At 46.8% G+C, this 22,902-nt stretch overlaps 1 protein-coding gene across 1 annotated transcript in view; it reads right to left on the reverse strand.

Annotated features, from left to right (window-relative positions):
• JAK3 (Janus kinase 3) overlaps positions 1–22,902 on the reverse strand; it is a 122,229-nt gene that overhangs the window by 86,946 nt on the left and 12,381 nt on the right. Inside the window, exons 5-6 of the mRNA XM_088478550.1 lie at positions 15,970–16,115; positions 9,237–9,522 (exon numbers count right to left, since the gene is read on the reverse strand). Coding sequence (XP_088334676.1) covers positions 9,237–9,522; positions 15,970–16,115 — 432 coding nt within the window. The remainder of the gene's footprint in view (positions 1–9,236; positions 9,523–15,969; positions 16,116–22,902) is intronic.

Genomic DNA, 22,902 nt, shown 5'->3' on the forward strand with positions numbered 1-22,902 from the left:
ATGCTGGTACTTGTGGTTCTCCAAGTACCAGCATGTGGGGGAGGCTTGCTGGGACCTGCAGTTCTACTGTAAAGACAATATTTACAGTAATCTATTTTTACACAACACTTGCACCCACTATCCACTGCCCAGGGGGTGGCGGGGATAGCCCGGGGCTATCAGCCTAGGCTAGGGGTGCCCTGGAGAGAGGGACCTCCTTATTGGGGGGGTCCCCAACTCCCCAGGGATCCCTGGCTTGGGCTGACTAGTGGTCAGAGCTGTGGCTGGGGGGCCCAGTGATAGGGATCCACTGGCTGTTGCATCAGCCCCCCTGCTATAATGAGTACGGTGCTGGTTCTGGTAATTACAGGGGGACCCTACATAATTTTTGTTCTGTACTTAGACAACCAGGGCTGACTATGAAAAGTCCGGGGCTGGTTCTGTTTAGGGGGGGACCCCACTTAATTGTTTTTCGAAATTTAACTCTTTACAAGCGTGTTACACTAAGATACATGCATGCATCTCACTGATGTATGCATGTATCTGTGTCAAATCGAACTGCTCATGCTGAAAACGAATGCATGAAGTTCTTCAATTCATTTGGGGATTTCCTGTTTGAGTTTCAGTTAGTTTTTCATTTAATTTACAAATCGAATGTTAGTGTGAAAACAGCGATATTTTTCAGAAAATCAAGTTCATTTGAAATTCATCTTTCTGGTCGATTTCACTTTCGATTTGGCCTTCAGTAAATCCTTTCATAAAAAATCAAACCAAAATCTACTGCAAAATCGAACAGAAAACAAAATCGAACTTTAGTAAATTTACCCCCAGGTTTTAGGGGGGTTAGGGTCCCGGTTGGACCTCCTGTTGTTGTACGCTGGACAAAACTTTGACCCGGGGAGCCTGTTCTGGGCATTCCACTGGATGGATTTGGATGAAAAGTTCACAGAGGGGTGGAAATTAGTCTGGGATGCCTAATGGATAGGTTGGGGTCTTGGTCGGACCTCATGGCAGAGTGCGCTGGGCAGATCATCACATAATGAAACTTAATAGCTTGAAGATTTAAGCCCGGGCAATGCCGGGGACTTCAGTTAGTATTTTATACAAGTGACAGATAGTGATTTTCCAAAAAGAATATAATATATAATATATATATATATATATATATATATATATATAATATAATACAGAAATATGTCAAACAATAAATGCTGGGTACTGTATCTATTCAAGTGTAGAACTTTAGGTTCTGTGGCTAATGTATGTTTTATATTTTGCATATCTACCAGAAAACCAAGTTGTTATTTTAATTTATGTGAAGGCAAACAATTGCAAGTGTGAAGTTAAAATCAAAACAGATGTATGTTCTAAAACAGAGTTTCTATTACAGGGGAAGATGTATCAATTCTTAAAATTTGTCAAAACCTCAGAAAACTGCTGTCTCCACAGATGTACCTCATGACATATGGATCCCCATTATTAAAAAGGACTGCAGCAGATAACGGAAATATCTGCAGTTGACCAACGTCACAGAAGTCCCTATAAGATTCTATGTGGCTGAGATGTTACCACGTACAGCAAGCTCCGTAAAGCGTAACGTTCTGGAGTGACCAATAGGCAACACCATCAAACGATGACTGCTTATAGAAGCCTATGGGGTTCTTTTCACTAAAAATCACTAGCAGCTTGTGCATGCACAGGCCAGTGGCTGCACATACACGTTTGGGCCCCCTCCTCTCTGTCAGCGCACTAAGTGCAGTAGATTCTGACTTGTGAAAATGGCGGCGGCGCATGCACAGACATCTTTTCTGTGCATGCGCAGGTCACTGGAAAAATGGGTGCCGCTATTGTCCCAGTGATTTTTTGCTGCCCTGCAGTCCCAGCAGCACACCGGATCAACGGAAAGGTGAGTATTATTAACTATGGGTGCAGGGTGTGCGGTGTGGGCCCCCCCCCTGGACCCATGGCCCCGTGTGCAACACACACCTTGCACCCATTATAAAGACGCCTATGATGCTGAGTGCTTGCACATAAACTGTCAGGAACAGATTAAGGTCTACATGAGCCTGGAGCTGACATTTTTGAAGGGCAGTATACTTACAGTACACATGTATACAGTATATATGTATATATATATATATATATACACATACACACACATGTATACCAGTGATTGCAGTGAAATGAACATTATGTGGATCCAGGGGCTTTTCAAGAGAGGAGGGGGCCCGTGTGCAGTCTCCGTCATGGGCCCCCTCCTTTCAGTCCGGCGGTCGGCAGTGCACTGAGCGCAGCGCGGCCAGTGCCACACTGATAGACTCTAGGCACTAGAGTGTGCCCAATCTATAGAGCATAGCACCCATTTTCCAGGTGTTTTTAGAGCGCTGACACCGGTGCCGATATGGGACGCCAAAGAGTTAAGTATAATATTGGGTGCAAGGTGTGCGGTGTGCGCCCCCCCTGAACCCAGGGGCCCATGCACCCATTATAAATACACCCCTGTGTGGATCCCATCATTTAAAATAATTGAGGTCCTGCTGTACATTACTTTTTCTAAATCTAAAACCATTTGAGACAACTAATAATGAAAAAACATAGTTTAATCAAACATTTTGATCTCCTCATAATTCCTTTAAATGTAACTCAGACCTCTCAACATGCCCCTTAATTGTTCATCCGATCTCCTCACATGGCATCAGACCTCCCCCAAATCTATGCACATACCACATTCCTACCACTTCTACCCTTTACACCATCCATTTTAAGGAGAAATTACAGTGTTCCCAGTCAGGGCTCCTGAGACATACAGTGGGATAGAGTGATACGGAGGCCTTGGTCAAATCATCTAAAAAAAAAAAAAATTAAAAATACTATGGCCACGTGCATCATGTAGGAGGACATTTCACCTCTTTCACAGCTTGCTGGATCCCTCAGACAATATCTGGCCCAAGTAAGTAGTACTGGCCCCCACTGCCTCTCTGCATCCCTGTTCCCAATTCTACACTACATGCCACCCCATAGTGTCTATAGTTCTACACTACATGCTTCACCGGAGTGTCCCCAATTCTACACTACATGCCACTCTGCACCTCTGCAGTACACTACACGCCACACCATGTCCCTGCAGAAGCCCCCATGCCACTCTGTGCCCTTGCAGAACACTACATGCCACTCCTTGCCCCTGCAGAACACAACAGGTTGGGTCCGGGATACCAGCGCTTGGGATCCCGGTGGTAAGAATTGCCAACAGGATTAGGATATTGACCAGTGGCGGCTCCAGAGGTGGGGCTGCAATGCAGTATAAGATTCAAATAGGAGAGTCACACCAACTGCCAGTGAGTTCCGGCCGGCAATGTTTGGCAGTGTTTGCAGCCCCAACGTCACTGATACCGAATCCTGTCGGTCGGTATCCTAGCCCACCCCATCTCCCTACCCCTAACCCTCCCTTCCTGGTGCCTAAACCTAACCTCCCCCTAGTGCCTAAAGCTAACCTTCCCCTCCACGCACCCTAAACCTAACCCTCCCCCCTTAGTGCCTAACCCTTTCTCTAACCCCACTACTTACCTTAAGGATGACGGCGGTCGGGATGACGGCGCTGGGATTCTGACAAGTGTCGGAATTCCAGAGCCGGCATTCTGAGCACGGGAATCCCAGCAGTTAGTATTATTACCGCATCCCAAACACTACATGTCACTCCGTGCCCCAGCAGAACACTATATGCCACATTGTGCCCCTGCAGTACATTACAACAGTGATCTACTTTCCAGCAACATGTAATTGTCCTCACACTATCTTCGGGGGTCGATAGTGATACTGGTGCTGAAACACAGGAGAAGGGCGTGTGCTAAAGCCAGTTCTCTCCCATCTGTGAGCTGTCCGCCGCACTGAAGCAAATGGATAGGAAGACAGTGAGCTCCTCATCGTATTGGCCGTAGCACATCCTGTGGTACCTGCTGATTTTGTTAAACTGTGTCCAACATCTTCTATAGCACATAAAATACATGCTAAATCGAGTAACTGCAATCTCTATATGTATGTATGCGTGTATGTCTATATATATATATATATATATATATATATTTATAAATATATATATTAGAGAGGAGCGGGTCTGGTTCTCCAGGAACCGGACCCACCAAAATTTCAGGGATCCGAGACACAGCTCGGATCTCCCTGCCTGCCCCGGATCCCTAATCGAGGCAAAACCTTGTGATCCCGCTGTCGGATCGCGAGGTTTTGCATCAAGCGGGCTTAACGCTTATTGGCTGAGAGAGCCGTTTTTCACGGCTCTCAGCCAATCAGCGTTAAGCCCATTGAATATGGGCACAGGAAGTTAGGAAGATGCCGCCCATCCACCTTGCCTGACACCGCCGGCACCCCCCGCTGCCCACACCGCCGACACCCCCTGCTGCTGACCCCCACTGGCAGCATTCCCCACTGCTGACACTGCTAGCACCCTGCATTGAGGACACCACTGGCACAAATGCACTGCCGACATCATCAGGACCCCCCACACTGAGTACACCGATGGCACCCCCGCTCTGCCGACACCGCCGGCACCCTGCACTGAGGACACTGCCTGCACCCCTGCACTGCTGCCCCACATGAGGACACCATCAGCGACCCCACACTGCCAACACTGCTGGCACTCCTTCACTGAGGAAACCACCGGCACCCCTGAACTGCCGACACTACATCACATTTGCACTGAGGACGCCGCTGGCACCCACGCTGTGCCGACAGCCTGCCCTGAAGACACTGCTAGCACCCCTGCACTGCTGCCCCACGTACTGAGGACACCATCAGTGACCCCTGCACTGCCGACACTGCTGGCACTCCCACACTGAGGACACCAACGTCACCCCTGCACTGCCGACAATGTCAGCACACGTGCACTGAGGACACCACTGGCACCCCCACTTTGCCAACACCTTGCACTGAGTACACTGCCAGCACCCCAGCACTCCCACATACTAAGGACACAGCGAGCAACCACACACTGCCGTCATTCCCACACTGAGGACCCCTGCTGCCAACACTGTCAGCAGAGGTAAAACTGAGGAAATCGCTGGCACCCACGCTTTGCCGACGCCACCGTCATCCTGCACTAAGGACACTGCCAGTACCCCCGAACTACTGCCCCACGTATTGAGGATGCCGTCAGCGACCCCGCACTGCTGCTACTCCCACACGAGGGCAACCCTGCACTGTTGACACTGTCAGCACTCCTGTACTGAGGACACCGCTGGCACCCCCGCTCTGCCGACACTGCCGTCACTATGCACTCAGGACACTGCCAGGACCCCCACTCTGTCAACACCACCACACTGTCAACACAGCCGGCACTTCCGCATTAAGGACACCACTGTCACTCTTGCATTGAGGACACCGCCAGTACCCGCACTGCCGACACTTCTGTCACAGTAAGTGCACTATTGGTGTATTCAACCCACACTGTATAACACACTGTATCCGTGTTGGAAGCTGAACTGCCACATGGGAGTGCCGCCCACTATTGTGGCTTAGCTTAGTCAGCCAGCTAGCTGGATGCAACCTTCTGGCCCTAAACTTGATGAAAAATTCAGTATTGTGAGGTGGTCAAAATTGATTGGAAATGACTGGAAATAAATGTTATTGAGGTTAATAATACTGTAGGAACAAAAATAGGCCAAAATTATGTGATTTTAGCTGTTTTTATGATTTTTTTAGAAAAAAATACAGATCCATAACAAAGAAACAAAACACGCAAGGGCAGTTTTAGCAAAACCAATACAGATCCAAAACAAGAGGAGATACAGATCCAAAACCAAAACACGGGGGTCGGCGCACATCTCTAATATATATATACATATATATATATATATATATATATATATATATATAGATGTGTGTGTGTGTGTAATAGAGAGGAGCTCATTTATTAATTATCTAATTTGCAATGCGATCTGGGTGTGATATTAGCGCCCATAATCGCATTGCAGGATGCGATCATAGTGCTGGTAGTTAACAAAATGCAGCCACAGGGACAGGAGCTCCAAAAAGACCCCATCCCTCGATGTGCTAGGAGTAAAGTGACCGCATCATGCGTGGCGGCCATTGCGCGGGACGAGTGTTCCTATGGAATCCTCTCCCAATAGTTTTTGTGATGTGTACTCCATAGGCTACAGCAGGCTACAGGAACAGCGGCACTCACAGGACTAGCACAAATGTAGAAATAGGCTGTAAAGCTCTGAATGATGGTCAACGTTTCAGTTTAATATAAACTTTTGTCAGGACAAAAGTATATATTAAACTCATGCCAGCTAAACTATTACCTTAGAAAAAGTAGCTGAGGTCAAGTAAGGGAGTCCTGCCATCTCCATTTCAATATTAAAGTGTATTTTAGTCACTACCAAAGCTAATGGAGGTGGCAGTGGTTCTTTAAATGTTGGGCTAGCACCCAGACCGTACTTATTAACACTTAATTCCAAAAATGCTGTATAACTGAACAGGACCAGAAAACATTAAAGATATGACGACTTCAGCATGATTATGCCAACACAACTTAGAATGGGATTGCCACAACAAGTGGAGCCTCTCAGGTGTAAGATATAAAGGATGCCGCAATGATACAGCAGTTTGATTTGAATTTCAGAGCGGTTAAGACATTTTGAAATTTTATAAGCTGTATTGTAGATGAGAACCCATTGTGCAGTGCAGAGCATTTGATGTAGGTTAGCTTCCCATTGAACCTGGGAAGGTACTTTGGTAATTGAGGTGAAAGTGAAAAAATATACTACCCTGGCCATACTTTGTGAAGGAGATTCTTTGCATATAAAAGATTTCCCTTTTCCCAATTCCCTCTTTCTAAGCTTTGCCAAGTCCGTCAAATCGGCTGCCCTGGGAAGCGCAAACTTTTGTGACAGGTCTCAGCACTACAATGGAGAGCCCCAGCTCTATGTTCCACTGCAAAGCTGAAATAAGGGCGATTGCGCTGCTACTGAAGCTTTGGATGAGGCCTTGTATTAGATATAGTTTTGATTTTCCTGTCATCTCCCTCTGTGGTCTGGTCAAGGAAGAAAGGGTCCACGGAACCTGAGATAGAACATTCACGGCGGAAGACTCTGCTGTGGAAATGTTCCTGACACTTGATATGCCCCACCAGCCCTACCTATCATTTTGCTACTAGTCAGCATCAGAAGCTCTGCCCACTGGATCCCACAATCCTTTTATCTATCACACACTCCAGAGCAATCACACCTACAGTATGTAGTGCAGCTGTGTGTGAAACCTTTCCTGTAGGAGACAGGAGCATCCTTAACCTTGTCTTCCCCTTCTTCTAGGGAGCGAGTCCTGTTCTGGACATCAGAATGTGGCAAAGTACCCTTTTTTCCACAGCATGTACTGAGGCGGGATGTAGTCAGCATCTTTCAGTCAAGATGCTGACGGTCACTATACATGACTGTCAGAATGCAGAGGTAAGTATTAGAGCTAGGGGGAGGATTATTGTTAGGGTTAGGCTGTTCAATACAGATCCTCAGTAATTGTAAGTAAGGGGATCCTCATTTTTTCATTTAAAATTTGGGAGTCCAAGGGGCGTGACCTACATTAATGTACTAATGACGTATGAGGTGTTTAAGACATTCTCTTAATTTGTTTTACTTCCCAGGATTTGAGACCATTAGGCTTGTGTTAATACAGGCTCTGGTGAGATTCTGATGAGTCCTCCATTATTTTTACAGCAGCAACCAAAAGGAAAAACCAACCTGGATACACCAGTGAGTCCTGTGGGAGTGTTTCACAGAAAAGTGTGAAAAATGCATAAAAAGGTAAGGATTGCATATACTGTTGCTACTTATATACAGTACATATATAAATCTCTACAGCACAAACCACCTATTGCACTTGCCTCCCTATAGCCCTAGGTGCTTGTACAAGGGACTATACTTGAGTCCACAGTACAGAATATTAGAGCATACAGTTGATGTAATTAGATCAAATAAATAGATAAACACAGAACTTCATGTCTCCCAGGAAGCATGTGCCCTGGCCAATTGCCCTGTGTGCCAAACACTGTGCAAACCCCTTCCACTTCATGTTCATTGTGTCAGGTTATTGAATTCTTGTGTTCCCTGTGATGATGTTGGGACTGGTTCTGGAATTAGTTATTTATGCAGGAAGCTGGGCGGCCGTATGTACTGTAGCTACTTTGCATGAGGTGAGGCTGGACTTAGCTGGAGCTGGAATCTGAGTTGATTACCGGACTGGAATACCAGATTGGAAACAGTATACTTAGATGCCGGGCTGGGACTGGCTAGAAGTTCAGATTCCAGGCTGGAACCGGCTAGAAGTGCGGATACTAGGCTGGGATTGGCTGTGCTCTGAGTGCTGGGCTGGGAGTGGCTAGGCACTGCTACCGGACAGGGAGCAGCTATGCTCTGGGTACCGGGCTGAAACCAGCTAGGCTCTGTTACCGAGCTGAGACCGGCTATGCTCTGGGTCCTGGCCTTGGACCGGCTAACTTGGACACTGAGCTGGGACAAGTTATGCTGGTATGCGGTCCAGGACCGGCTAACTTGGATACCAGGCTGGGACCATTTATGCTGGTACTGATACCACTGAAGGCTGAGTAGCACCCACTGGAACTGCAGGCAGGACAGGTATTAACAGTAGCTGCAATAAGAGAACTCACAGATCCAATAGAATAGAAAGGAGAAGCGGGACCGGGTGTATCAGGAACAGAATTTCTAGAGAGAATATAGTGATCTGGAGTCACAGGATGAAGTATATGTCCAACATTGCACTGGCAACTTGTGAGTGCACCATGAAGGCCTTTTATACCACTTGCTAATCCAAGATGGCTGCACCCAGTGCACAGAACTGGAGAGAAAAGTGCTGGAGACCGAGCAGGCCTGAACTCTGGACCACTGTGCAGCTGCCACAGAACTGCAGGAACACCGGAAACCCTGCCAGGGAAATTCACCCATCTTACAGGTAAGTGACATGGGGCCAGCTGCCGAGTCCTGACACATTGACCGATTGACATAGTTGTTTCAATATATGTGGGTCATATTATAGATAAATGCAGTGTTAAATGCACTGCCTAAAATATAGCTTTGTTAAAATTTTACGATGTGAATGATTACAGTACATACACAGCTGCAAAATAAGATTGGCACAAATATAACTGAACAATAATAACATAGATGTCACCAGCATTAGATATTGTCATATATCCCCAAATCATGGCTTCTCTGGTTACATATCTACTCACCCACCTCACTCTCTGCTTCTCTCCAGGTGATGCCTCCAATACTAGAAACTTTAAATACAAGATCTTTTCCACTTTTCTGTGTGTTTTTGACATAAAAGGTCTCTGTCCCAAAGTCCTGGTACAGCTTCTCTATATCTACTAGGTATTTTATCTTGATGAGAGGAACACTTAGTGTACAGGTACGGATCTTCTTCAGGGATTTCTGAACGCTCCGCCGCAGTCTCTTTCGACAAAACAAGTTCAGCTTCACAATGCTCTCCCGAAGACTCTGCGGGATACAGTGCTTGTAGCTGCACAAGGAGAACAAAGAAAAAATACAGTACTGGAGACAATGATGGGACTCACTTCATACAACCTAATTACGCTCATGTACTGTATGAACTAGGGGTGAGCGGGTTCGGATTTCTGAAATCCGAACCCCCCCGAGCCCCCCCGATCCGAGTCCGATCCGAATCAGGCTCGACTTTTCCCGCCTGACTCGGATCTGAAATCGAGGCAAAACGTCATCATCCCGCCTTCCGAGTCTCGCGGGTTTTGGATCCTATATAAGGTACCCGCGTCGGCGCCATTTTCTCACTCGGCTGTGGACAGTGAAGAGGGAGGGTGGGAGTTAGGGCTGTGTAGTGTAGTGTAGTGTAGTGTAGTGTAGTGTAGTGTAGTGTAGTGCTGCTGTTGTCCACTACTTCAAAGTCCATAGGGGCTGGCTGTGTTGTGCTGTGCTGCTGTTAATAGGGGCTGTGTCCACTACTTCAAAGTCCATAGGGGCTGGCTGTGTTGTGCTGTGCTGCTGCTGTTAATAGGGGCTGTGTCCACTACTTCAAAGTCCATAGGGGCTGGCTGGACTGTGTTGTGCAGTCAGTTCTCCATAGGGGCTGTGTCCACTCCAAAGTCCTGTGCAGTGTCCCAGTCCTAAAGGGGTGCTGTAGTGTTGTCCAGGGGGTGCTCTGTCCATCAGGGGTGCTCCCCCCAAGTGCTAAAAAAATAATATATTTTCTGTGTTTGTGAATTGTGTGCGCAGTAGCCGCACGTGCATCAACAAAGTAGTGCCAAGCGTGCGCCTGTGTCATAAGTAAAGGGCCGGCTGGCTTGACCGTTAAGGGTGCTGTAACCCCCGAAAGTACACTCCAGTCCAAACCTAAAAAAAAATTATTTTCTGTGTTTGTGAATTGTGTGCGCAGTAGCCGCACGTGCATCAACAAAGTAGTGCCAAGCGTGCGCCTGTGTCATAAGTAAAGGGCCGGCTGGCTTGACCGTTAAGGGTGCTGTAACCCCCGAAAGTACACTCCAGTCCAAACCCAAAAAAAAATTATTTTCTGTGTTTGTGAATTGTGTGCGCAGTAGCCGCACGTGCATCAACAAAGTAGTGCCAAGCGTGCGCCTGTGTCATAAGTAAAGGGCCGGCTGGCTTGACCGTTAAGGGTGCTGTAACCCCCGAAAGTACACTCCAGTCCAAACCTAAAAAAAATTATTTTCTGTGTTTGTGAATTGTGTGCGCAGTAGCCGCACGTGCATCAACAAAGTAGTGCCAAGCGTGCGCCTGTGTCATAAGTAAAGGGCCGGCTGGCTTGACCGTTAAGGGTGCTGTAACCCCCGAAAGTACACTCCAGTCCAAACCTAAAAAAAAATTATTTTCTGTGTTTGTGAATTGTGTGCGCAGTAGCCGCACGTGCATCAACAAAGTAGTGCCAAGCGTGCGCCTGTGTCATAAGTAAAGGGCCGGCTGGCTTGACTGTTAAAGGGTGCTGTAACCCCTGAAAGTACACTCCAGTCCAAACCAAAAAAAAATTATTTTCTGTGTTTGTGAATTGTGTGCGCAGTAGCCGCACGTGCATCAACAAAGTAGTGCCAAGCGTGCGCCTGTGTCATAAGTAAAGGGCCGGCTGGCTTGACCGTTAAGGGTGCTGTAACCCCCAAAAGTACACTCCAGTCCAAACCTAAAAAAAAATTATTTTCTGTGTTTGTGAATTGTGTGCGCAGTAGCCGCACGTGCATCAACAAAGTAGTGCCAAGCGTGCGCCTGTGTCCCATAAGTAAAGAGCCGGCTGGCTCATTTCTTAAAGGGTGGTGTAACCCACAAAGTGCACTACTCTCCAGCAAAAATAAAATAATATTTTCTGTGTTTGTGTGCGCTTTAGCCGCACGTATATATATCAATATAACATAAATGGAGGACCAAACTTTCTCCGATAAAAATAAAATAGGGAAAGATCAAGAACCTCTTCCTCCTAGTGCTGTTGCTGCTGCTGGGAGTTGTTCATCATCCCAGAGAGGAAGTAGGAACATCACTACTTTTACTAAACAATTGACCCTCCAACAGTCCCTAGCGATGAGGATGAAGTACGACAGCAGTCATCCTGAAGCAAAACGTATAACTGAGGCCTTGACTGCTATGTTGGTGTTAGACGTGCGTCCGGTATCCGACATTAGTGCAGTGGGATTTAGACAATTGATGGAGGTAGTGTGTCCTCGGTTCCAAATCCCGTCTAGATTCCACCTGCATCCTCAAAGCAGCAGCGACAAGCGTGCGTCTGTCTGTTAAAGGGTGGTGACACCCTCAAAGTGTTCTACACAAACAATTAAAATATTGTTCTTTCTTTTTCGGTCTTTGTGAAATGTGTGGGCTGTAGCCTCACCTGCATCCTTAAAGCAGCAGCGACAAGCGTGCGTCTGTCTGTTAAAGGGTGGTGACACCTCAAAGTGTTCTACACAAACAATTAAAATATTGTTCTTTTTTTTTCTGTCTATGTGAATTGTGTGGGCTGTAGCCGCACCTGCATCCTTAAAGCAGCAGCGACAAGCGTGCGTCTGTCTGTTAAAGGGTGATGACACCTCAAAGTGTTCTACACAAACAATTAAAATATTGTTCTTTTTTTTTCGGTCTTTGTGAAATGTGTGGGCTGTAGCCGCACCTGCATCCTTAAAGCAGCAGCGACAAGCGTGCGTCTGTCTGTTAAAGGGTGGTGACACCTCAAAGTGTTCTACACAAACAATTAAAATATTCTTCTTCTTTTTTCTGTCTTTGTGAATTGTGTGGGCTGTAGCCGCACTTGCATCCTCAAAGCAGCAGCGACAAGCGTGCGTCTGTCTGTTAAAGGGTGGTGTAACTCTCAAAGTGTTCCAAAAAATAAAAAACTATTTTTTTAATGTGTTTGTGACTTGTGTGCGATGTAGCCACACTTGCATCCTCAAAGCAGCAGCGACAAGCGTGCGTCTGTCTGTTAAAGGGTGGTGACACCCTCAAAGTGTGCTACACAAACAATTAAAATATTGTTCTTTTTTTTTTGGTCTTTGTGAAATGTGTGGGCTGTAGCCACACCTGCATCCTTAAAGCAGCAGCGACAAGCGTGCGTCTGTCTGTTAAAGGGTGGTGACACCCTCAAAGTGTGCTACACAAACAATTAAAATATTGTTCTTTTTTTTTTGGTCTTTGTGAAATGTGTGGGCTGTAGCCGCACCTGCATCCTTAAAGCAGCAGCGACAAGCGTGCGTCTGTCTGTTAAAGGGTGGTGACACCCTCAAAGTGTTCTACACAAACAATTAAAATATTGTTCTTTTTTTTTCGGTCTTTGTGAAATGTGTGGGCTGTAGCCGCACCTGCATCCTTAAAGCAGCAGCGACAAGCGTGCGTCTGTCTGTTAAAGGGTGGTGTAACTCTCAAAGTGTTCCAAAAAATAAAAAACTATTTTTTTAATGTGTTTGTGACTTGTGTGCGATGTAGCCACACTTGCATCCTCAAAGCAGCAGCGACAAGCGTGCGTCTGTCTGTTAAAGGGTGGTGACACCCTCAAAGTGTGCTACAGAAACAATTAAAATATTGTTCTTTTTTTTTTCGGTCTTTGTGAAATGTGTGGGCTGTAGCCGCACCTGCATCCTTAAAGCAGCAGCGACAAGCGTGCGTCTGTCTGTTAAAGGGTGGTGACACCTCAAAGTGTTCTACACAAACAATTAAAATATTGTTCTTTTTTTTTCGGTCTTTGTGAATTGTGTGGGCTGTAACCGCACCTGCATCCTTAAAGCAGCAGCGACAAGCGTGCGTCTGTCTGTTAAAGGGTGATGACACCTCAAAGTGTTCTACACAAACAATTAAAATATTGTTCTTTTTTTTTCGGTCTTTGTGAAATGTGTGGGCTGTAGCCGCACCTGCATCCTTAAAGCAGCAGCGACAAGCGTGCGTCTGTCTGTTAAAGGGTGGTGACACCTCAAAGTGTTCTACACAAACAATTAAAATATTCTTCTTCTTTTTTCTGTCTTTGTGAATTGTGTGGGCTGTAGCCGCACTTGCATCCTCAAAGCAGCAGCGACAAGCGTGCGTCTGTCTGTTAAAGGGTGGTGTAACTCTCAAAGTGTTCCAAAAAATAAAAAACTATTTTTTTAATGTGTTTGTGACTTGTGTGCGATGTAGCCACACTTGCATCCTCAAAGCAGCAGCGACAAGCGTGCGTCTGTCTGTTAAAGGGTGGTGACACCCTCAAAGTGTGCTACACAAACAATTAAAATATTGTTCTTTTTTTTTTGGTCTTTGTGAAATGTGTGGGCTGTAGCCACACCTGCATCCTTAAAGCAGCAGCGACAAGCGTGCGTCTGTCTGTTAAAGGGTGGTGACACCCTCAAAGTGTGCTACACAAACAATTAAAATATTGTTCTTTTTTTTTTGGTCTTTGTGAAATGTGTGGGCTGTAGCCGCACCTGCATCCTTAAAGCAGCAGCGACAAGCGTGCGTCTGTCTGTTAAAGGGTGGTGACACCCTCAAAGTGTTCTACACAAACAATTAAAATATTGTTCTTTTTTTTTCGGTCTTTGTGAAATGTGTGGGCTGTAGCCGCACCTGCATCCTTAAAGCAGCAGCGACAAGCGTGCGTCTGTCTGTTAAAGGGTGGTGTAACTCTCAAAGTGTTCCAAAAAATAAAAAACTATTTTTTTAATGTGTTTGTGACTTGTGTGCGATGTAGCCACACTTGCATCCTCAAAGCAGCAGCGACAAGCGTGCGTCTGTCTGTTAAAGGGTGGTGACACCCTCAAAGTGTGCTACAGAAACAATTAAAATATTGTTCTTTTTTTTTTCGGTCTTTGTGAAATGTGTGGGCTGTAGCCGCACCTGCATCCTTAAAGCAGCAGCGACAAGCGTGCGTCTGTCTGTTAAAGGATTACATCGGTGACAGCATCCAAGTAGGCATGTCAGACAGTCCGTACCTGTACTGGCAGGAAAAAGAAGCAATTTGGAGGTCCCTGTACAAACTGGCTCTATTTTACCTGAGTTGCCCCCCCTCCAGTGTGTACTCCGAAAGAGTGTTTAGTGCAGCCGAGAACCTTGTCAGCGAAAGGCGTAGGAGGTTGCTTCCACAAAATGTGGAGAAGATGATGTTCATAAAATGAATTATCAACTCTTCCAGGGAGACCAGCCTCCAGAACGTACAGAGGGACCTGTGGTTCCAGCAGGGACGAATTAATACTCTGTGAGGATGAGGATGTACACACTGAAGAGGGTGAGGAATCGGTGGATGAGGAGGATGAGGATGACATCTTGCCTCCGTAGAGCCAGTTTGTGCAGGGACACATTAATTGCCAGCTTGTTTTGTGGGGGCCCAAATGAACCAATCATTTCAGCTACAGTTGTGTGGCAGACCCTGGCGCTGAAATGATTGATTTGTTAAAGTGTGCATGTCCTGTTTATACAACATAAGGGTGGGTGGGAGGGCCCAAGGACAATTCCATCTTGCACTTCTTTTTTTTCTTTGCATTATGTACAGTTTGGGGCCTAGTTTTTCTAACTGCCATCCTGTCTGCCACTGCAGTGTCACTCCTAGATGGGTCACGTGTTTGTGCCGCCCACTCGTGTCGCTTAGCATAGTCATCCAGCTACCTCGGTGCAACCTTTTGGACATGAAAACACTATTGTGAGGTGTGAGGTGTTCAGAATAGACTGGAAATGAGTGGAAATTAAGGTTATTGAGGTTAATAATAGCATAGGAGCAGAGAAACCAACAAATTCTGTGATTTTAGCTGTTTTTATGCTTTTTTAAAAAAAATACAGATCCAAAACACAAAACCCAGAACCCAAAACACGGAAGGGTGGTTTTGGCAAAACCAATCCAGATCCAAAACACGAAGAAAGATCCAGATCCAAAACCAAAACACAAAACACGAAAAGTGGCCGGTGCACACCCCTAGTATGAACCATAAAATGTGGGCTTGCACTGCTGAATGCACGTGTACCCACTGTTCTGCCCAGAATTTCAAGGTGCATGTCTACTTCCTGGTATTTGGAGACGTCCCTTTAAAAAATTAAAATCAGTGAAGGTAGTCAGCACAGGAAACCTGTCTACTAACCTGCAAAATCTAGGCACTTACTCAGGGTTTTACTAGGAATCATAGGGTGCCATAGTAAAAAGTGAGAGATAAAGTGGAGCAATGGAGAAGTTACCCATAGCAACCAATCAGCTTCTGTCTTTTTTTTAAGTGTGCTAGATAAATGATAGCTAGAAGCTGATCGGTTGCTATGGCCAACTTCTCCATTGAAAGGTTTGATACATCTCACCCACTGTGATAAGTGCTGGGCTCCATAACAGCCATTTGACTGATGTGATGGCAGTTACCCCTCTGCACTTACCTACAATATACAGGGGCATTTGCATAACAAGAAAATACATGAAGTCAGAAAATCCATTCACCCGGCAGGGTGTCTTTTGCACATTTGAAGACCACCCAGTTTTAATTATACAAGCCTGATCTCTGCTCACCTAACACTGTTGAGGATCTGTTTGGGGGTTTTGTTACTCTCCTGTGCCAGCCTCATCATATCTAATACCGCTAGGGCTAGGCACTGTTCCTGAACATCCATGTTCACAGGCAGCGGCATAAAACCATTTATGAAATCACTCCGACACTGAAATGACAAGGACAGAATATATTTTTAGCCTCAAATAATGAACTACTACACAAGAGAATGTCAATAAAAGAAAAATGTTTATAGTATGTTTCAAGGATTTTTGGGGTTTTCAATACAAAAATGAGAATGTAGGATTATGATTATATATTCCTTTGATGCCTTCTGGTAAAAATGATTTCAGTCCATTATGCAGGGCCAGATTACTAATGGGGCGGATTGAGCTACAGCTCCAGGCCTCCACATATTAAATAGGCCCATAGTTGTGACAGCATGTTGACTGGCCATCTGCCATAAATTATAAGTACTAAAATTATATTTCTATTTACCATACAAAATGAAGCTTTTTTTTATTTTACATATTTAGGGAGACATTGGGGCTGAGAGAATAGGGGTGTACATGCCCACATGGCATTGGCCACACCCACACAGCAATGGTCACATATTTCTGCTTTTCATAATAGGCCCTTGATCATTTTCAGCTCCAGGCCCATGTAGCCATCAATCCGGCCCTGCCATTATGTACTTTGACTACAGACCCTAATAACAATTTATTTTAGGGGTACAGTTCATTCAGTGATGCTAAGCTGTAAGACACCTTATAGTAGACGGGGGTGTTTAGTTAATGCAGAGACTGGAGTAGAGCCACTACAGCAACATCCTTAACAAGAGAACACTCAAAACTACAGATGAGCGGGTTCGGATCTCAGAGATCCGAACCCATCCCGAATTTCGGGGATCCGGGGCGATCCGAGTGTAGCTCGGATCTCCCTGCCTGCCCCGGAACCCTGACCTGAGGCAAAACCTCGCGACCCCTCTGTCGAGTCGCGAGGTTTTGTTTTGAGCGCGCTTAACGCTGATTGGCTGAGAGAGCTGTCTGTCAGCCAATCAGCATGAAGCCTATTGAAAACAGCACAAAAGAGGAAAAGAAGATGGCGGCCACCATCCCACACTGCCGACACCACCACTGCCAACACTCCTGCACTGCTGCCCAATGTACTGAGGACACCGTTAGCGTCCCCCACACTGCCGACACTCCCACACTGAGGACACCACCAGCACCCCTGCACTGTCGACACAGTCAGCAAACCTGCACTGAGGACACCGCTGGCACCCCCGCTCTGCCGACACCGCCGACACCCTGCATTGAGAACACCCCTGTACTACCATTCCATGCACTGAGGACACCGACAGCAACCCCTGCACTACCGACACAGTCAGCAAACCTGCAATGAGGACACCGCTGGCACCCCTGCACTGCCAACACAGCCAGCAAACCTGCACTAAAGACACCGCTGGCACCCCCGCACTGCTGACACAGACAGCAAACCATCACTAAAGACACCACTGGCAGCACCACACTGCCGACACAGCCAGAAAACCTGCACTGAGGACACCGCTGGCACCCCCGCTCTGCCGACACAGTCAGCAAACCTGCACTGAGGACACCACTGGCTCCCCCGCTCTGCCGACACCGCCGACACCCTGCATTGAGAACACCCCTGTACTGCCATTCCATGCACTGAGGACACCGCCAGCATCCCCTGCACTGCCGACACAGTCAGCAAACCCGCAATGAGGACACCGCTGGCACCCCCGCACTGCCAACACAGCCAGCAAACCTGCACTAAAGACACCGCTGGCACCCCCGCACTGCTGACACAGACAGCAAACCTGCACTAAGACACCGCTGGCACCCCCTGCACTGCCGACACAGCCAGCAAACCATCACTAAAGACACCACTGGCACCACCACACTGCCGACACAGCCAGCAAACCTGCACTAAGACACCGCTGGCACCCACGCACTGCCGACACAGCCAGCAAACCTGCACTAAAGACACCGCTGGCACCCCCGCACTGCCGACATCCTTCACTGAGGACACCGTCAGCAACGCCGCTCTGCCGACACTGCTGTCACAGTAAGTGCACTATTGGTGTATCCAACCTACACTGTATAACACACTGTATCCGTGTTGGAAATTAGAAACTGAACTGCCACATGTTAGTGCCGCCCACTGTGTCACTTAGCTCAGTCAGCCAGCTAGCTGGATGCAACCTTTTGGCCTTAACTAGATGAAGCAAATAATATTGTGAGGTGGCCAAAATTGATTGGAAATTACTGGAAATAAATGTTATTGAGGTTAATTATACTGTAGGAACAAAAAAAAGGCCCATTTTATGTGATTTTAGCTGTTTTTATGATTTTTTAAGACAAAGGCCCTCATTCAGAGCCGTTCGCTATTTGCGGTCGTTCGTTTAAAAACAAGGGGTGGCTATTCAAATGATCCGTACGCACATTGCAGTCTGTTCACACCTCTAAGCCTGAACGAACGAGCAAAACATACGCTCGTTTATTTGTTAAAAACGCCCCCTGGCCGCACGCATCCTACGTCATGTCCGCTATTTATTAGATTAATCGAGTACATCGACCAGCGTATGAACTGCTCGCTATTCTTGTGGTTGGTGTTTGCTACCACAAATTTGCGTGCAGTTCTGGCTATAAAATAACCCAGTGACGTGGTCAATGACGCTGCTGTTTTAAATATACACACCCATAAAACGCCCGCTTTGACCTTTAAGCACGCCTGCGTTCGGATCTCCACTCCCCATTTTCAAGCACCTTCCCCTGTTACCACCCACATACGCCTCATTCTGTCACTCAAAATAGCAGGCACTCGCTATATAGCGTACAAACGATTTTCGGCCGCACTGACTGGTTCGCGCATGCGTACTAAAAAGCGTACGCATGCGCAGATGTGCAAACATCGCTCGGAACGAGCGTACTGCCGCTAACGAGCGGCTCTGAATGAGGGCCAAAATCCAGATCCAAAACCAAAACACGAAAACAAAACATGGAGGAGGTTTTGGCAAAACCAATCCAGATCCAAAACCAGGGTAGATCCAGATCCAAAACAAAAACAAAAACATGGGGGTCGGCGCACATCTCTACTCAAAACACCACTCTGTGGAATTCTCACTCAGGATTAGAGAAGCTCAAACTGGCTAAATATTTGATATTCACTGGAATTCCTAAAATTTCAGATTAATGAAAAAAAAAAACTAAATTGAACAAAATTAAACAGGTTTCACCAGTTTGAGCCTGTTTAACCATGGTTAATCTAGTCTAGCCAGCTCAAACACATTCAAACTTTAGTCTGTATTCAATTGCAAATGGTAAATCTCGTTTGAGTAAAGAAAAAAAGTAAAATAATTTTTAGGAAAGAAAAATCCTATTTTAGTAGTGTGCAACAACAAATCTAAAACACTCATTTAACTGTGAAAGGCAAATTATAAACTGCGAACTTTGAGTATGAATGGTGAACCTCAGTCTACAAACAGGAGCCGTAAATTTTAAACTGCAAATTCAAATCTGGCTGTATGGAACTAGATAAAGTTTTGAACCAGTTTGACATTTTTCGAGCAGTTCAATGTCTGTTCTGGACATTCAACCCTCAGAATATGAATTATCTAGAACACTGGCATCACTGCATGTACACAGGGCTGTAGAGATCCTTGTCGGGACCCGGTAATTTTGGGGAGACGTGGCCACTTATATATGTAGGGGCCCTCAGCCAGGGGCAAATCCATGGGGGGCTGGGGTGCACGATTAGTGATTGCTACTCCCACACCACAACACAGCCAGAGGAGACTGCCTCCTTGGTCCCACTGCAGCCCAGCACACAGCAGCGTCTGATGGGCTGGGTAAACACAGGCTGCTGTCGATGACAGGTAAAGGACGGGAAGGCAGGAGGTGGACACGGGCCTCTGCCAGGCCTGTCCATTAAGCACAGGCCTGGATAATTAGTACCATCCCCCCTCATGGTGCGCCTGCATGTACACACACATACACATGTATTAATAACAGTTACAATTCTAACTTAAATATTGAAAAACTGATGTTGTCTTTCTAACTCAGCACTATACACTGCTGACACTGTGGTGAGGTCTCTTTAGGTGGAGGGCTAAACACATTTTGATAAATTGGTGACTCTGCACCTATCATATATACAATATAATGTATATTGGGTCTCATTCAGACCCGCTCGCGAGCTCAGGACGCTCGCAAGCGGGTCGATGGTACCCAAATGCACATGCGCACAATGGAGGGAGCTCCGTCGTGCGCATGCGCGAGACCCGGCGAGCGACGGGGTAGCCGTCGCTCGGGGTCTCGCACCAAAGGGGGCGTGCCGGGGGCGTGGCTGCCAGATGGAGGCATTCCCATGGGAACGCCTACCTTCTGGGTCCAGCCCCACTGACATCACAGCTCACCCCATTTTGTAGGTGGGGTGGGTGGGGTGGCTAGACAAATGGAGGCATTCATGAAGGAATGCCTGCCGTTTGTGGGTGGCCCTACTGACATCACCAGTGATGTCAGTAGTGAGCTTCCGGCTCTTTTAGAGCCGGAAGCTCACTGGGGCTTGCGGCAGACGAGACCCTACCACAAGGGTCTCGTCGCAAGCCCGATGGTTGCGACCATCGCGACCATCACCTGGCCGCTCGCAAAAGCTGTGGGTGGTCACCCAAAGCTTAGTGAGTGGCCAGGAGGCCGGCTTAAAAAAAAAAGCGCCCACCCTCATTCAGAGCGAGCGTTCGCTTTCTGCGAGCAGCTCTGAATGATGTCCTAAGTACACACACTGTGGTTCGAGACACAGAACTGGCACAGGATGATGACACTTCAGATATAGTACTCATATGACGTACTGAGTAAACACACACACCGTGGGTAACACTAGGAGAGTATCACTGGAAGAAAGGAACTTAGAACCTGAAATGCTGCAACAGCAAGTATACAATGGAAGTTATAATGTTGTACTGGCAACTTCCTGTTATCTGGAGCCCGGCTAAATACCCTAAGGTAGCAGTCCATTGGAGGATGGTGTCAGCTGACAGCAACCAATGCTACCGTTGGGTAAAGGACAATCAGGTGATGTAGACTGTCATGGCTGCACCCATGACGGTAACCGCAGGAACCAAATCATGGAGCAAGCACATGAATGTCCTAGCAGACCCCAGGTATAATCCTCAGTGCGTCACTCACTAACGCACCTGGCGTCTGACAGCTAGAGAGGTCAGGAGAAGCCGGCGCTAAGGTGAGTAATGGCCTATCCTAGACAACAACCTGACACTGCGATTGTAAGGGAAGCAACACTGTAGCCCATAACAAACATACAGTTAAAGTATCCAACACTTCAGGTAACAAGACGGTTGGGAATCTGGAACCTTCGATTTACAAGCAGAAGGTGTAACCACCTGGTCAAACCTCTGGCCCTATAACATAACCAATTAAGAGCTGTGGACCGAGTAACCTTACCACAAAGGGAAGAATCAAAAGCTCCATACCCGGCAAATCATAAGGTCCCCAAGGAATGCCCAAATGAACAGAGTAAGAATGAGGAGAGGACCACATAACCCGAGAAATAGCCAGATGGATCCACCTGAAAAGAGGTCCGCTTAGAAGCAGGCCAGCCTCATCTGAGGCATGATAGAGCACAAACAGGGAAACTGTTTTGTGCGTGGAAACAACACGAGAAACATAGACTCGAAAAGTTCCTATGACCTCCAGAGACAGTGAATTTGCTTTGTCAGCAGGCAAAACAGGAACCACAAGGGGTTGAGGAATGTGGAAAGCAGAGGCCAGCATTGGCCAATGACCAGCTGTGTACAAAGCCCAGCCCGACATTAGAGGAAGGGAGAGTGACAGGACAGAGCACCAAGGGAAGTCAACCTAAGTATGAGAGCTCATGGGGCAGAAGGAGGAACCAAAAATGACTGGGCCTTAAAAACTGCCTGTAGAATGGGTTTAAATCTGTAGCAGGGCCAATTGATGTCAACAGAAGATGGATAGGGCAACACCCTGCAGCTTGAGCCTAGGCGAAGACCGGCAGATATTACCATCTGGCAAACAGAAGAAAACGGGAAAGCCAAATGGAGATAGAAGAGAAAACACTGCTTTCACACCAAGCATCATGAGACTCCTTAATGAGAAGCTAGTGTGCAGCTGACACCGGTTGTGCTGCAGGAACATGGTGTCGACAATCATCCTGGAACAAAGATGTTGCAACAAGGGGTACCAGAACGGAACCTGCTGACGAAAATCCAGCCTACGTGGAAACAACTACAGGCTTTCTGCAAGAGGCTGCAGAAGATTTGAGTACCAATCTCTGTTAAGCCAAAAAAGAGTCACAAGGAGGGCCGCTGTGGACTCATGGGTGATAAGTTGGAGAATACGGGACCACCGGACACCTAGGAGCGTCTACTGTATAGAAGAGTCTGCTGTATAAAGACAGATGACTGCTTAATACCTGCCGTTACAGTTATGATAGGTATGCGCTATCACAAGTTCGAAAGAACATGGACTTCTTACTCCTAAACAAAAACATCATCCGCTGAGTCTACTGAAAACTCCTTGGGGTAGATTTACTAAAGTTTATAAAACAGACAAGTAGTGATGCTGCCCATAGCAACCACTTAGATTCTAGCTATAATTTCTCTATTGCATTCTAGAAAATGATACACAGAATCTGATTGGTTGCTATGGGCAACATCACCACTTGTCTGTTTTAGAAGCTATAGTAAATATACCCCCTTGGCAAAGCACTACATGCTGAGCTGACATTAATCAAAACATTTTTATAAGACTTACTCTTTAAAGCTGGCTGACTGCGCTTTGTGGGGGTGGCTGGCAGGCTATAGGCTATAGGGAGACAGCACAGGCGCAGGCTCAGCAGGAAGAGGAGCTGCCTTGGCTGGGTATTCGCAGCAGCCCACCTCCAGTGGCCTTTTT

This window comes from Taudactylus pleione, unplaced genomic scaffold, assembly GCF_031769625.1.
Source record: "Taudactylus pleione unplaced genomic scaffold, aTauple2 ptg000214l, whole genome shotgun sequence".
In the NCBI taxonomy this organism is placed as follows: Eukaryota; Metazoa; Chordata; class Amphibia; order Anura; family Myobatrachidae; genus Taudactylus; species Taudactylus pleione.